Source organism: Canis lupus, chromosome 6 (assembly GCF_048164855.1).
Source record: "Canis lupus baileyi chromosome 6, mCanLup2.hap1, whole genome shotgun sequence".
NCBI lineage: Eukaryota > Metazoa > Chordata > Mammalia > Carnivora > Canidae > Canis > Canis lupus.
This window is the reverse complement of record NC_132843.1, coordinates 38,063,200-38,079,407: the sequence shown is the minus strand read 5'-3', so window position 1 is coordinate 38,079,407 and position 16,208 is coordinate 38,063,200. Positions and strand designations below refer to the sequence as shown.

The window sequence follows — 16,208 nt, the reverse complement described above, 5'->3', positions numbered from 1 at the left end:
CCTGCTTCTCCCTCTGCCCCCCCCCCCCCCTCTGTGTGACTATCATAAATAAAAACAAACAAACAAAAAAAAAAGAGCAACCATTAGGTTGGCAAAAAAAAAAAAAAAAGTTTTTTCACAGCAAAAATGGAGGCCAAAGATAGTAAACTAATATAGCAAATGTGCTGAAAGAAAATAACTTCCAAGCTAGAGTTCCTTATCCAGAGAAAATTATGGGGCACGTGGGTGGCTAAATGCCTGTGGAGCCCCAACTTTTGATCTCAGGCTCCTGAGTTTGAGCCCCATGTTGAACTCAGGAAAGAAAGAACAAAAGAGAAAGAAAAAAAATACATACAGGATTTAAGTTCTGTATACATACACACCTACCAAGAGAAATGCACGCAACTGGCCCCAGGACTCTTGCACACAGATGTTCCCAGCGGCTTTATTCATAATGGCTCCCAAGTGGAAACAACCCAAATGTGTTCCCGGGGCCCAGTACGTGGGAGAGGGACTCTACAGGGGAGTGGACGAATTGATGTCATGGAATGCTACTCCTAACTAAAATCGGCACATTGCTGATACATGCAAACACGTGGGAGGGGCTTGAACCGTGTCAAGCAAGAGAAACTGGACAGAAAGTACAGACATTCCTGTGAAGTTGAGAACAGACGCAGCCAACCTGTGCTCACAGAAATCGGAGTTGGGGTGGCCCGTCGGGCGGGCAGAGGGTCAGGAGCGCAGACACAAGTCCTTTGTCCTCACCTGGGTGATGGTTGCGCGGCGGAGCCCATCACTCAGTTAAAGTAGAGGAAAAGCTTGCGGTGCTGCATGTTGCTTGGCCGTCTCTGAGTGGGTGACCCAGCAGCCACCGCGTGTGACCCTGGGGCTGCAGCGGAGTCCTCCCTACACTGTCCACCAGCGGGGAAGCACACAGACCGCAAATCTCTGCTGAAAGTAGAAAACGTGCGGGCAGTGAAGTAAACGTATCCGGTGCAGAAGGGGAGAAGCCGGAGAGAAAGGACCCGGGAGGGACCGGCTGCCCGCGACTCGGGGGCGGGAGAAAGAGCGCCTGCCTATGCGCGCTCGGAGCCACCTGGCGGGGGTGGGGGGCAGGTGCCCTGGGGGTCGCGGAGGGAGGGGAACCTGGGGGAGCGAGACCTTCCCCAGGCGACTCGGGTTCCTCCTCCTCTGCAGCCTCCCCTCAGCGCTTTTTCTGAACTTTTTTTTTTTTTTTTAAGATTTTATTTATTCATGAGAGACACACAGAGAGGCAGAGACACAGGCAGAGGGAGAAGCAGGCTCCAGGCAAGGAGCTTGATGCGGGAATACATATAAGGACCCCCGACATCACACCTTGAGCCACCCAGGTGCCCCTGAAGGGTCTTTCAAAGGCTGCCTCGGTTTCTCCTCTAGTCTAACCCGTTGTCATCAGGGCTTTCCGTCTGATAGGAGTCTGATCAGCTTCTCTTGCCTCAGGTTCCCGCCTTCGGTGAGCCCCGCCCAGGCGTGTAGCGTTGCCTGAAGTCCCTTCCCATCCCCTTCACTGCATTTTGGCAAAAACGGTTCTAAAGGCTGCATTTTTGAGGGAGGAAAAGGTGATTATAAGCACTAAAAGTACGTGCAGCACCCAAGGAAAAGATGTAATACCTTATAGCAGAGGATGGTTTCGATCCATCGACCTCTGGGTTATGGGCCCAGCACGCTTCCGCTGCGCCACTCTGCTACTGGCGTTGTGAGCCTCTCAGCGTCCTAGACGAAGCTCTGTCCAGTCATTTTTGCACCGCGCCACCTAGTGCCTGCCTTAAAAAAAAAAAAAAAGGTTGTTACTGTGAAATCTGTTCTTATTGGCTAATTTCTGACACAGCAGGCGCTTCTTATTGGCTTGCAGGCCGGTCTGCGAAAATAAGCCAATGGGCGTTAGCGGCGGCGTAGAGCGGGGGCCAATCGGGCCAGAGTTTGTTGGGACGCTCCGGCCAGCCGCGTCTCTGGTGTCTGCTCCTCCGAGGCGAGGGGCGGTTAGGGTGGCTTCCATTGTTCGGGGCTTAGGGCGCCATGAGGTAAGGGCCGGGGCGGGAAGGCGGCGGGCGGAGCCCAGGGGCCGAGGATTGGGCAGGCCGGGGGCCGGGGGCCGGGCGGCGGGCGGACTGGCCTTGACCTGGGGCGACGGCTCCGGGAATCCCGGGGTGTACGTCCCCCGGACGCGCGGTTGGAGCCCGGGCCCTGGGAGCGGGGAGCTCGGCGCGGTGGCGGTGCCTTGGACGCAGCGAAGACCTCCGGGAATGTCTGCCTTCCTAGGGGTGACCGAGGACGAGGGCGCGGCGGGCGCTTCGGGTCCCGAGGAGGCCCAGGAGGCGGGTGAGTGCCGGTCCCCAGTGCCCGCCAGCCAGAGGCACCGCTCGCGGTGAGAGTTGGCTGAGGAGTAACGGGGATCCCTTTTCCTCTTTCAGGTTCCGGCCGTTTGTGCCACATATTCCATTTGATTTCTATCTGGTGAGTAACTAGCTCCTTTTGACCCTCGTTGACCTCGAGTGCCCTGGAACCCCGTGCCTCGCCGCGGGTGCGCGGGGTTCACGGGGAGCTCGGGCCGGCAGGAAGCAGCAGGGTTTCGGGTCGCCTGCAAAGCCCGTGTGCTCACGGGGCTCCTGTGGGCGCTAACAGGACTGTGGTCTCTGCTCTGGATGATGAATGCCCTCTTTGGTGTATCTGTTTCTGTAGCGCAATGAGAACTTAAACGATGGCTGGTCCTTCCAGCAAGTACTCTGGTTTGAGTACCTTAACGAGTAAAAACAAGTATTTTTTGTAAATAGCATGTCGTTTCTTTGTGCCTTAGTGTGAGATGGCTTTCCCCCGGGTCAAGCCAGCGCCTGACGAAACTTCGTTCAGTGAGGCCTTGCTGAAGAGGAATCAGGACCTTGCTCCTAATTCTGCTGAACAGGTCTACTTCTTGGGCTTTCTCCCTGAGATTTCTCTAAAAACCTCCCACCCAGGTTGCTGTTACCAGAGCCTATACTCCGCAGAGGCTCAGCTGATCTCATTTCTCACTGTGGGTACAGGGAGAGTGTCACAAGATTATATCAACAGATTCCATGTGCATTTATGTTTTTATTCAGGGATGCGTCTTTAGGTCAAAAAGTTATGGAAAAATACCCCAACTCTGAGAAGTTGCTTATAATTTTTCACTTTAGGGTATCTTTGTTTCCTGCTGTTTTTCAGGCATCTATCCTTTCTCTGGTGACAAAAATCAACAATGTGATTGACAATTTGATTGTGGCTCCAGGGACATTCGAAGTGGTGAGTTTTAGTGATTTAATCATTGGAAAGGGCAGCCTTAGTGGTGTGGGTAGTGTTTCCTTCGCTCCTCCTGTCTCTTAAGTCTTCAGTTACTTATTCGCCAAAGCCAAGCCTAAGATGGGAAGGAAAGTACAGTGGGATCCCTTTGTGGTGGTGATCTTGGGGACAAGACTTGTATCAGTGTTATCAGCTAGCCGTGTATTAGGCTCTTCATGGGGTAGATTGATTGATCGGTTGATAGATTATTTTAAAGATTTTATTTATCTATCTATCAATCAGAGAGAGAGAGAGAGAGGCAGAGACACAGGCAGAGGGAGAAGCAGGGTCCCTGCAGGGAGCCTGATGTGAGACTGGATCCTAGGACCCTGGGATCTTGCCCTGAGCCACAGGCAGAGGCTAAACCACTGAGCCACCCAGGCATCTCCATGTGGTTATTTTATGATTTGACTTCTGCTACTTCTAAACCTGGGTAATGGGATCCCTGGGTGGCGCAGGGGTTTGGCGCCTGCCTTTGGCCCAGGGCGCGATCCTGGAGACCCGGGATCGAATCCCACATCGGGCTTCCGGTGCATGGAGCCTGCTTCTCCCTCTGCCTGTGTCTCTTTCTCTCTCTGTGACTATCATAAATAAATAAACATTTAAAAAAAATAAAATAAACCTGGGTAATAATTGTGTTGTAATTGAGTTCTGAGAAGAACTAGGCAGTCCTTTATTAATTTTAAGGTTTTATTACTTATTTGAGAGTAAGCACGTGTGGATTGGGCGGGGGGGGGGGGGGGGCAAAGGAAGAGGGACAAGCAGAATCCCTGCTGAGCCGGGAGCCTGACTGATCCCAGGACCCCAAGACCACTACTGGAGCCAAAGTCAGACTCAGACATTTAACTGACTGAGCCACCCAGGCCCCTCTAGATAGTCTTTTTCACTTCTGCATCTCCCAATCCCTTTTCCAACAGCAAATTGAAGAAGTGCGACAGGTGGGATCCTATAAAAAAGGAACAATGACTACAGGACACAATGTGGCTGACCTGGTGGTAATCCTAAAGATTCTGCCAACATGTGAGTGCATCTCTTTCTGGCCACAAGAGCAGAAAGTTGAGTTTGAGGCATAGGTGTCTTCAAAGCCCAAATTTCTTGTGAGAAAGGTCATTTTTTAACGTGTGTTGGGGTAATAAGGGACAAGGTCTGGACTGTGTGTCTGAAAGAATGTATGGCTGTTACTAAAGGGTAGTGTTTCTCAATTGGTGATTTTTTTCTTCCATGGACTATTTGGCAGTGTCTAGACACAGTTTGGGCTACTGGCAATAAAGGAATTAGAGATCAGGGATGATGCTAAGCATCCTACAGTGCATAGGACATATTCTGCCCTTCAGCCCTCAAAGAATTATCCAGCCCCAAGTGGCATTTGTGCCATTGATGAGAAACCGTACTATAAAAAATAAGGGTGTGGGTCTAGGAGGTATCCTGTTCCCTGAGTCTTCCAGTTTTTGTGTTCAGGTGCTAGTTTCCCTTGTAAAAGTGTTAATTCTTGCTTACCCGCAGCCTTGCCTGTGGGGCAGAAATCAGAATGTGGAGTGGTATAGACATGTATAGAATGTCTAGAAATCATTATAATATTCACGATGTCCTTTTCTCTCAATCTAGTGGAAGCTGTTGCTGCCCTAGGGAACAAAGTTGTGGAAAGCCTGAGAGCACAGGATCCTTCTGAAGGTTTGAGTTTGTTGCTGAACATGTATTTAATGGTCATAGGAGGCAGGTCTGTAACTACAAGGACACTTTTAATAAAGCCAGATCAGGCTAGAAGGAGGAGTGAATGCAGAGTACAGTGTTGGGGAAATTTTTGCCACTGATCTCCAGTGTTTAAGATCCTGTTCATCTCTTTTACTTTTACTTTATATATATATATATATATATGTATATGTATATATTTTAAAGACTTTATTTACTTGACAGCTCAAGTGCACCCACACATGCATAAGGAGGGAGGGGGAGGGGCAGAGGGTCAGGGAGAAGTAGGCTCCCTGCTCAGCAGGGAGCCCGATGCTGGGCTGGATCCCAGGACTCTGGAATCCTGCCCTGAACTGAAGGCAGATGCTTAACTAGCTGAGCCACCCAGGCACCCCTAGTTGTTTTTTTTTTTTTTTTTTTTTTTTTTAAGATTTTATCTATTTAGAGCAGGAGGAGGAACAGAGGGACAAGCTGATTAAGTGCTGAGTGGAGAGCCAGATGCAGGCCTCCATCCCACAACTCTGAGATCATGACCTGAGCTAAAATTAAGAGTAAGATGTGGGATCCCTGGGTGGCGCAGCGGTTTGGTGCTGCCTTTGGCCCAGGGTGCGATCCTGGAGATTTGGGATCGAATCCCACGTCGGGCTCCCAGTGCACGGAGCCTGCTTCTCCCTCTGCCTGTGTCTCTGCCTCTCTCTCTCTCTGTGTGCCTATCATAAATAAATTTAAAAAAAAGAGTAAGACACGTAACCTGATCCGCCCAGGCGCTCCTGCTTTTTATGTTTTTTATTACTTTATTAAAATATTTAGGGCAGCCCCAGTGGCCCAGTGGTTTGGCGCTGCCTTCAGGCCAGGGACTGATTCTGGAGACCCGGGATCGAGTCCCGCTTGGGTCTCCCTGCATGGAGCCTGCTTCTCCCTCTGCCTGTGTCTGCTTCTCTGTCTCAGGGTCTGTCATGAATAAATAAATAAAATCTTTAAAAAAATAAATAAAATATTTATTCATGAGAGAGACAGATAGAGAAGCAGGCTCCATGCAGGGAGCCCGATGTGGGACTCAATCCTGAGACTTCAGGATCACGACCTGAGCCAAAGGCAGACACTCAACCACGGAGTCACCTAGGTGCCCTTTTTTTTTTTTTTTTTTTTTTAAGTTTATTTAAGTAAGTTTTACACCCAACATGGGGTTTGAACTAATACTCTAAAGATCAAGATTCTCATGTTCTAGTAATTGAGCCAGCCAGGTCCCCCATCTCTGTTACTTTAAAAATTGTATTCTGAATCCTCATTCTGGACTCTTGCAATTTTTTTTTTAACGTTTTTATTTATTTTATTTGAGAGTTCCTTCACAGGGAAGAAGGAGCAGAGGGGGCGGGAGAGGGACAAGCAGACTCTGCCACACACGGGGCTTAAAACCTATCTGTTCCCTTATTCCCACTGTAGATTTATCTCTGGTCGTGTAAAGGAAATAGGAAAGTTATAGTCTTTTACTTTCTTTCAGTTTTAACCATGCTGACCAATGAAACTGGCTTTGAGATCAGTTCTTCTGATGCTACAGTGAAGATTCTCATTACAACAGTGCCACCCAATCTCCGAAAACTGGACCCAGAACTCCATTGTTAGTTCTTTTTTTTTCCGTTGCTGGGATAGTTGGGAAATTCAAAACATGGTACATAAGATTGCATTTGAGTTTACTTATTAGCTTGTTGCTATTCCATGTGAAACCTTCTGGACCTAGATTGATCCCCAGACTTTCCCTCTGGAATTTGGAGACCGTTTTACCAGGTTGTTAGTGAAACTGTCAAATGGGATAGCCAAGAAAGCAACTGGAGTGCAGGACTTAAGGATTGAAGAAATATTTATGGAGGGTGTAGGCTCTCTGGGAAAGTGGTAGATCTTGCATGCTTATAAATTTGGTTTGGGGGAGGAATAGTGTGATTTTTGGACAAGTGATTCGCTAATCTGAGAAATATGGGGTGGTTTAAGAAGTTAGGAAGTTACCCTGTCTCCTTCCAAGATTTTGAACTATGCTAATGGGGTCGAAATGTTCACTTAATAACAGGAGTGTTTCATCGTAGCTTATTGTATTTGTCTTATAGTGGATATCAAGGTGTTGCAGAGTGCCTTAGCAGCCATCAGACATGCCCGCTGGTTTGAGGAAAATGCTTCTCAGTCCACGTGAGTCCTTATTTGAGTTAAAATAATCTAATCCTTCTTTTTTTTTTTTTCGTTTAAAATAATCTAATCCTTCTAATTGTATTAGTAATAAGTAGTAGCAAGATCTCCCATACTACCTCTCTCAGAACTTTTTTGGCTATAATTTGTTTTTTTTTTTTTTTTTTTTTAAACTTTAAACAAATTTAGACTGAGAGAAACAGAATGTATAGTTTTGGAAGTAGCATTAGCTCTGTACCTCAGGGGTGGAAATACATGATCTTACTACTTTTAATGCCTCGGTCCCTCTTATCTTCAGAGTTAAAGTTCTCATTAGACTGCTGAAGGACCTGAGGATTCGTTTTCCTGGCTTTGAGCCACTCACACCCTGGATCCTTGACCTACTGGTAAGTTAACAAGGGCAGTTGGGAGTTTCTGATCATCCCTCTTTAACAGTAGTTATTCTGAAACCTATCAGGGTCTGAAATTTGGTGAATCTGAAAATAAATTTTCGTGGTGGACAAGTAATCCAGTAAATACTCAAATGTTTAGTAATTACTGTTGGGTTTTTGGAATATTCAGTTGAAGGAGTAATTGATGCCACTATGCCTTTTCATTACTGATGTCATTTTAATAATGTGATAATGGAAGGAAGTTACTGAAGGAGCAACCATTTCATAATTGCTTCTAAACACTGTAGCTAGGCCGTAGTAACCAGTTTTCTCTGTGATGATTTGGGGTCTCAGTTTGCTTGGCTAGATTTGTCCTGTTTATAGGACACCAACCAGATTGTTTATTTTTCAGGGGCACTATGCTGTGATGAACAATCCCACCAGACAGCCTTTGGCCCTAAATGTGGCATACAGGTAAAACATGCTGTTTTGGGTCTGGGGCTGGATATATGTGGTCTTGTCTGTTCTTTCAATGTTCTTGTGTTTCAGGCGTTGCTTACAGATTCTGGCTGCAGGACTGTTCTTGCCAGGGTCAGTGGGAATCACTGACCCCTGTGAAAGTGGCAACTTTAGAGTACACACAGTCATGACTCTGGAACAACAGGTATTTGGACGGCTCAGATACAGTCTGTTGTGACCCACTTTTGAATCTCCAGGTCAGAATGCAAAGGGAATGTCTTTAGGGGTCCGGATTTGGGGGTTCTCAGACTTTGGTCTTGAAATTAAAGTTGTCTTCATCTTTATTTTCATGAGAATGTTATTTTGATTCACCTTGTTTATCCTCACTTGGTTCTCCTTCAGGACATGGTGTGCTATACAGCTCAGACTCTGGTCCGTATCCTCTCACATGGTGGTTTTCGGAAGATTCTTGGCCAGGAGGGTGATGCCAGCTGTGAGTGATCACTGCATCAAGGGTTGTTAATGCTACTCTGTGGTCTGTAAAGCAGCATTGCACTACTCAGATAGTCTTGGTATTTCCACTGTGTAGATCACTAATTGTATGCTGGGCTACTTGGCCTGAAATCACTTTTTCTTTTCTAGATCTTGCTTCTGAAATATCTACCTGGGATGGAGTGATAGTGACACCTTCAGAAAAAGCTTATGAGAAGCCACCAGAGAAGAAGGAAGGAGAAGAGGAGGAGGAGAATACGGAAGAACCACCTCAAGGAGAGGAAGAGGAAAGCATGGAGACTCAAGAGTGACCTTCCTTTCTCTTCACCCCCTTTCTTGTCCAAGGGGAAGACTGCAGCCTAAGTTAATTGCTCCTGGCTTTAATAAGGGGGCATTTCTGAGGGATAGAGGAGACAGGAAGTGTCATTCCACTGGGTTCTGATTGGCTCAGTAGCCAGAAGTCTTCCATTTATGACATATGCCATCCATGTATAGTGAAACAATACCAGCCTTTCTCCTAAGACTTCAGAAAACCCAGTTCTTTGGAAAAACCAGTACTTTGTTGTTGAAATGTTGTGAACTGTTAAGTGTCTGGATTTTTTTTTTTTCTAAGAAAAATGATTAAAATACTTCCTAGTAGGGCTCTTGGGTCTTGTTTTTCCTTGGCATCTGGCAACCTTTTTTTTTTTTTTGCTTTCCATAGTCTTCAGTGAAAAGGATACTTGAGTCTTTTCATCGTAAACGTTAGATCACAATTTAAAGCTTTATTAGAATTAATGCACGAAGACTCTTGGAACCTTTCCATATACCAGAGTAAAGTAAGAACACTGTTTAAGAATTTATTTAATTAAATGGTTCTAGAAATACTGCCACTATATTCAAGCCAAGTGCAATCAATACGAGGGTAGGCAGAAGTCATTCCCATGACTTTGCCTGCCCTCTTCTCCAAATCCTCTATAAATAAAGGAAAACTAGTCAGAGAACATGCAACCCAGGAAGCGCCTCATTAACGAGGGCTGAAGGCAGAGGAGTTGGACTTTGAATGTGTAGAGGCATCGCTTTTCGGCCTTTTGGCTAAGATCAAGTGAATGTGTAGAAGCCTCAGCTCACTCTTGGAAGAAAGAGCCATAATCCTTTGGGATCTTGAGTCCCGCTCTACACGGGTAAGATATAAATGCTTCCAACACCCGCCGGGGCTGCCTTCTCCATGTCCTGAGGTCTGCAGGCGCCCCGGAGGACACAGGGCAGGCCAGAGGGCAGCTCGGGTTCCCTCTTCCTGCCGGTTACTTGCTTGGGGAGCCAGGGGGGTAAAGTCCTGAATCCAGCATGGCCCTCCTGCGGGCTGTTTCTTTGGCAACGCTGTGGTTTAGCCGCCTCAGCCGTTCCTAGGAGACAAGATGTGGGACGCTGACTGCACCGTGGAAGACCTGGCGCTCCCTGTGCCCCCAGGCTCGCTCCATCCAGGACGCGAGCCAATACGGGGGAGCAGGGGGCTGCTCGGGCCAGCCCTCGCAGGCCACTCCCTCTGCTTTCGCAGCTCGGGGAGACGATTTACCTGCGCGTTCTGCAGAATATTGTTGACCAGGACGACTCGCCGCCGCGCGTTCAGCAGCTTCTTCACGTAGGGGTCGAGGTCTAGGGCCACTTTCTGGTCCTCGTTGATTCGGCACAGCTCTGGGGTGGAAGGAGGGAGCCGCTGACACCGGATGGAGGCCCCGCGGTCACCTCAGCCCAAGGCCCCGAGGGTGCGGGGCGCTTACTCACCAGTGGCTAGGTTGTCGATCTGTTCCCGGAGCTCCACCTGGCTCTCTCTGCGAAGAGGGACGAGGCCCACACTGGAAAGCCCACTCCCTAGGGTTTCCCCTAGCGCCGGAAGACGCCGCCACCACGCGCGCCTTCCCGCCAGCCCCACCGCCCCTTCCGACGCAGGCCCCGCCGCTTCCGGGCCACCCCGCCCCCGCCCCCGGACAACCCGCGGAGCGGCCCCGCCCCGCCCCTCCGTCTCGGACCTGACGGCGTGGACGTGAGAGTCCAGCTGCTGCACGGCCGGTCGCAGGAACTCGAGGAGCCCCTCGGCGAAGAGGTCACGGCCTGCGGGACCCGCCACAGGGGTCCCTGCCCCAGACACTGCGGCGGAACCAGCCGCCGCCATCACGAGCAGCCCTTCCGCCGGGAACTGCCGCGCGGGCCGCCGGGAACTGGAGTTGCGCTGAAGTGCGCCGCCGGGGGGCGCCGGGGAGCTGCCGGCGGGACGTGGCCTGGGGACTTCCGGGAAACCGCACCTCCGCGGGCGGGGCCGGGGTCCGGGTCCTCCAGATCTGGGTTTAAAGAAAAAAAAAAAAAGCTGGGTTTGAAGCTTAGAAAAAAGAGCATTCTGACACCTCACTGATGTAAAGTTTATATTTATAGCAAAAGACCCAGAGAAAGGGATCCCTGGGTGGCGCAGCGGTTTAGCGCCTGCCTTTGGCCCAGGGCGCGATCCTGGAGACCCGGGATCGAATCCCACGTCGGGCTCCCGGTGCATGGAGCCTGCTTCTCCCTCTGCCTGTGTCTCCTCCTCTCTCTCTCTCTCTGTGACTGTCATAAAAAAATAATAATAATAAAAAATAAGTGTTTATCGAATTCCAGGCATCAGGGCACAAAGTCTTTGGTGTAGAAGCCTTCCCTCCCTGCTGGTTACAGAGTTAGAACCGTGGCCTTCAGTTCTTGGCTTGCCCATAGAGGCCATAGGAGATTTTAGGTTGACCTGCCCCCTCTTTGCTGGCCATGGGTCAGGATAGGTCCTGAGGACCATGCACAGGGAGAAGCTGCATTGGCACGGGGTACAGCCACACCATGCCCTTTGTCCAGAGCCTGGGTGGGGGGCAGTGGGATGGGTGGTCAGGGTTTTCAGAGGGTCCTGATTGGGGGAGGGGCCCTAGAGTCAGGTCCTAATGATGGGGGAACACAGGGGTAGCTGAGGACAAGGCACAAGCCTGGGGCAGCACATTGACAAGTCCTTGAAACAGGCAAAGGGACATTCCTCTACGGACTCCACTGCCTCAATGTTCATACTTTGCTGAGGGCAAAAGGCAATCTTAGCCGGACCCCCAGGAGGCTGGAAGTCTACCTTAACATATAAAAATTCATAAATAAATAAATAAATAATCCTTCAGAAATTTCCTTTATCTCTACCCCCCAAGATACATGTTGGCAGTCATCCGCCAAGCACATGGCCCACCCATATCCATCTGAAGGGTCTCATGACTCAGCGTTTATTAGACGGTAATAAGTGACCTTTCCCCAACCACAGCTAGCCCCCTCAAGGTCCTGGAAACCTTGCTCCCAAGATTCCTCAGAGAGTACGCTATAGCCAAACCCCTCCAACTCCCGGGTATATAAGCAGCCACCCCTCACATCCCCGGGGCAGCAGCTCTTCCTGCCAGCGGGTCCCATCCCAGGGCTTTAATAAAACCACCATTTTGCACCAAAGATGTCTCAAGAATTCTTTCTTGGTCGTTGGCTCCAGGCCTCACTTATATTCCAAAACTTCATCACAGATAGGGGACAGGAATTTGCTCATCCACCCTGCTTTCTGGGAGATGAGAATTTGGTTGAGGGAACCCTATGATGCTTCAATGGCAGAGAGGAAGGAAGGATCAGCACAGGGATGGGGGTGGAAATGGGGAGAGCTGGCAGAAGGCCTTCTGGAGAGCAGCTGCCCCCACAAACCCCATATCTGGGCTCACCAGTCAGGCTGCAGGATTCCTGCTTACAAATAAGGGGTCAGAAGCTGAGGTGGAGTCCTGCCTGGCCCTGGCAGCGCTGAGGAGTGTGGGAAGGCTGCAGAGGCCTGGCCTGTTATCTCTTCAGGTTCCTTGAATCTCCTCTCTCTGGTTGCTAACCTGGCTTTCTCCAGAAATGAAATTCCTTTAGAGGATGTGCTTTCAGTTTGTTAAAGAGCAAAATTTCAACTTAACGAATCTGGAGATCTAATTGGCTTTTTAAAGCAGGTCATGAATCAGGCAGGAGAGGGCAACTCTGGAGAGCCAGGGTTTTGTAGGGGGGAGGGTGGGGTAAAGAGTTATCAGCAAAAGAAACAGAAGGATTGCTCCAGGCTAGGTCCCCTTCCCTTGGGGGGGAAAAGCAGAGGGGTCTGCAGATGACCTCACCTTCTTGGGCATGGGGTAGGGGTGTGGGGGGTGGCAGGCTCCTGACAGGTGCTGACCAGGATAATCACGACTGACCAGTTAAGACTGAGTTTCTGGGGGAGGGAAACTGCCATTTGGTCAGGTATAAAGTCCAGGTCTGGTGACAACCTAAGTGACTCCTTTGGAACATGTGCATTAAACAGGTTTAAGCAGAATTTAAGAGGTAAAATGCAAAGGAGAAAGCTTTAGGGCATTTTGGAAGAACTCATTTCGCCCAAGACGTCCAGGTAGCTTTTCCACTGTGTGCACATCTTATTCCAAGGTCTTTTGGGATCTGAGAACTCAGTCCTGGCCCTACCTCACCTGAGACAGCACTGGATCCCCCAGGTTAAGTGAGTCCCACACGATGGCTGTCCCCCTTCAGATACCAGTCACAGGCAAGCCCAGCCTGTCACCTGTGCTTCTGGCTGATCAGCTGTAGCCTGGAGGTCCCCAGAGCCCCTGCCTTGGGCTCAGTTATTTTGCTGCAGTGGCTTATGGGTCACAGAGAAGCATTTTCCTTACTGGAGCGCCGGTTTATTATAAAAGGATCTAGCTCCAATGCAGAGGGGTACACGTGTGGGAAGGGGCACAGAGCTCCCACGCCCTCCGGGGGGACCACTCTCCCCACATCTCCGTGCTCACCAACAGGATGCCCTCAGAACCCTGTCTTCTGGGTTTTTATGGAGGGTTCATTCCAGAGGCATGATTGATTAAGTCACTGGCCACTGGTGATGGACTGGACCTCCAGCCCGTCTCTTGTCTTGGAGGTCTGGGTTGGGGGGGCTCCAATCACAGGTTGGTTCCCCTGGCAAGCAGCCTCCATCCTTAGGCTACCTAGGGGCTTTTGGAGCCACCTCCTTAGCATAACAAAAGACACCTTTAGAGCTCTTATCACAGGAAATTCCATGGGTTTTAGGAGCTCTGTGCCAGGAAGGGGATGAGGACCAAATACACGTTTCTTATTATAAACCACAAGATCACACCACAGATAGGTATAAATATTTAGCTGATAACCATCTTACACTAAAGGGCAAAGAAATCCAATAAATCAAGCCTTAAATAGAGAATCAAGTGAATACTTTAAAGAGGTTTCCTGGGGCCTCCTGGCCAGCCTGCCCGACACAGTTAGAGGACCATGACCGAGGACTGTTACCGCTATCACAGGCCCCATGGCCGTCTTGGCCTCTGTCTCCACCCTCAGGTCCCCCTATCCTCCTGTCCTTTGCCCCTGGGCCATGTGGTCAGTCAGGACCCTCACTGATCAGAGTGCAGGGCAGGCCAGAGAGCCCACTCCCACAGTAGAGGGCAGCCAGTGGCAGCTCAACACCTGTCCCACACACCAGGAGCCTGGAGATGGTATCTGGAGGTCCTGGGTCAGAACTCAAGACCCTGTCAACTGCGTCTGTGTTTGTGGGGAGTGAATCCTTAAGAGGTCCCCAGAGCCCAGAGAAATGGAGGATGGGGCCCCCTTGCCCCTCCCACATTGCCTGGGAAACTGGGGGAAGGGCATTTAGGCTTCAGAGGGCTGGACAGGACAGCTCGTAGGAAGAGGAGAGGGGACAGAGGCCAGGCCCTTGTCCCAGGTCCCAGCTTCTTGGGCCTGGCTTATGGTGCTGGTCTGGGCATAGCCCTGCTGTCAGGGCTTAGTAACGAGACCTCAGGAAATCCCTGAGAGGGGAGGGAGATGCGGGGGCCTGATCCTCAGCCAACTGCTCTTACCTGGAGGCCTGGCACCTTCTAGGGTATGAGGCCGTAGGAGTGGGAAGCAGTGGTGGAGGCTCGACTGGACCGTGGGCAGCAGTGCTGCCATTGGTTCCAGATCAGACATCATGGGGTCACCATGGGGACAGGCAGCTTGCTTGGGCTGCTCCAACTGCCTCTTTGTGTCTGACCGATGCCCAGATGTCCCTGCGGAAACCGTTGAGGGTGTGGGCTTCTCCACAGCCACATTGCACTGAGCAGGTTCAAGCCCGCTCCAGTGGTCACACCAACCCGACAGCCACAGGGTCTCCCAGCATCATGTGTATGTACATCATCCCACAAGCTTCCTTGAAAATTTGCAGACTCCCCATTACCCAAAGCATGAAGCCCAAGCTCTTTAGCAGACAGGTGGGCTCCAGGCTACATGACCTTGTGTCTTGCCTCCCACCCTGGCATGGAGGCCCACTGAACACTCCCTCCCCAGCAGGCAACTCACATTTAGGCTTCTGTGCTTGGGAGATTCTTACTCTTCTGTGAAACTCTCCTGACTTTTTTTTTTTTTTAAGATTTTATTTATTTATTCATGAGAGACACAGAAAGAGAGAGAGAGAGAGAGAGAGAGAGGCAGAGACATAGGCAGAGGGAGAAGCAGACTCCATGCAGGGAGCCTGATGTGGGACTTGATCCTGGGACTCCAGGATCATGTCCTGGGCCAAAGGCAGACGCTAAACCACTGAGCCACCCAGGGATCCCCTCTCCTGACTTCTTAAGTAGGCTCCAGGCCCAGTGTGCGGCTTGAACTCACGACCCTCATCAAGATAGGAGAAGAAATGAGTGGGAAATATCAGAAAGGGAGACAGAACATAAAAAAAAAAAAAAAAAAAAAAAAAAGATAGGAGCAGAGGGCAGCCCCGGTGGTGGTGGCACAGCGGTTTAGCGCCGCCTGCAGCCTGGGGCGTGATCCTGGAGACCAGGGATCGAGTCCCACGTCAGGCTCCCTGCATGGAGCCCGCTTCTCTCTCTGCCTCTCTCTCTCTCTCTCTCTGAATAAATAAATCTTAAAAAAAAAAAAAAAAAAAAAAAAGCAGAGATCAAGTGCAATGCTTAACACACTGAGTCACCCAGGTGCCCCAAACTGTGACTTTCAAGGTCCAGCTTTTTTTTTTTTAAAGATTTTATTTATTCATAGAGACACAGAGAGGGAATGAGGCAGACACAGGCAGAGGGACTCTGACGTGGGACTCGATTCAGGGTCTCCAGGATCACACCCCAGGCTGCAGGCAGCTCTAAACCGCTGTGCCACCAGGGCTGCCCTCAAGGTCCAGCTCTAATCTCTTTTCTGTGGTCCCAAGATCCCTTTAAAAACTTAACAACAACAAAAAACCTCTTTGCACCTAATGTGAGGCTTAAACGCACAGATGGAGTTACCTGCTCCACTGAGGCAGATGGGCTCCAATCTTCCTAACAAACAGCTGGGACAGTGTCTGCACAGCAAACCCTTGGCAGATGGTAGCTGAAGAGCAAAAGGATGACCCAGTAACCGGGCTCAATATCCTTGACCTTCTCTACCCTGGACACTCAGATTGAGGGTCGCAAAAATGGTCACAGGGCTCAGGAGAGGACAACTGCACTGAGCAGGAGTGTCTGGGGCTGGTAGGGAGTTCCTTGTGCCCACTGCTGGGAATGAACTTCCTGGGATGCCTGGGTGGCTTAGCGGTTGGGCATCTGCCTTTGGTTCAGGACATGGACCTGGAGCCCTAGGATCGCGTCCCATGTTGGGCTCCCTGCATGGAGCCTGCTTCTCCCTCTGCCTGTGTCTCTCACGAATAAATAAAATCTT

The 16,208-nt window shown here is 50.1% G+C and overlaps 2 protein-coding genes and 1 non-coding gene across 4 annotated transcripts; 1 reads left to right on the top strand and 2 right to left on the bottom strand.

Annotated features, from left to right (window-relative positions):
* Nucleotides 1-1,633: 1,633 nt before the first annotated feature.
* TRNAM-CAU (transfer RNA methionine (anticodon CAU)) lies at nucleotides 1,634-1,705 on the bottom strand. Its single transcript has one exon. It is a non-coding gene; the product is annotated as a tRNA-Met (tRNA).
* Nucleotides 1,706-1,898: 193 nt separating this feature from the next.
* ILF2 (interleukin enhancer binding factor 2) lies at nucleotides 1,899-9,136 on the top strand. Its single transcript, XM_072829565.1, has 14 exons — nucleotides 1,899-2,039; nucleotides 2,278-2,337; nucleotides 2,430-2,472; nucleotides 2,813-2,917; nucleotides 3,196-3,273; nucleotides 4,227-4,329; nucleotides 4,915-4,980; nucleotides 6,500-6,616; nucleotides 7,098-7,176; nucleotides 7,472-7,559; nucleotides 7,957-8,018; nucleotides 8,094-8,208; nucleotides 8,406-8,496; nucleotides 8,646-9,136. Exons 1-14 carry the CDS (start codon nucleotides 2,035-2,037, stop codon nucleotides 8,804-8,806), a joined length of 1,173 nt encoding a protein of 390 aa, XP_072685666.1. The 5' UTR covers nucleotides 1,899-2,034; the 3' UTR covers nucleotides 8,807-9,136.
* A 184-nt stretch (nucleotides 9,137-9,320) lies between these two features.
* Nucleotides 9,321-10,711, bottom strand: SNAPIN (SNAP associated protein). Of its 2 annotated transcripts, XM_072829567.1 has the most exons (4): nucleotides 10,505-10,711; nucleotides 10,260-10,306; nucleotides 10,051-10,169; nucleotides 9,321-9,880 (listed from the first exon to the last, which is right to left on the bottom strand). In XM_072829567.1, exons 1-4 carry the CDS (start codon nucleotides 10,645-10,647, stop codon nucleotides 9,779-9,781), a joined length of 411 nt encoding a protein of 136 aa, XP_072685668.1. In that variant the 5' UTR covers nucleotides 10,648-10,711; the 3' UTR covers nucleotides 9,321-9,778. The 2 variants fall into 2 exon arrangements, with proteins under 2 accessions (XP_072685668.1, XP_072685667.1); XM_072829566.1 differs by lacking the exon at nucleotides 10,260-10,306 and having other exon boundaries at nucleotides 10,505-10,706.
* Nucleotides 10,712-16,208: the final 5,497 nt, after the last annotated feature.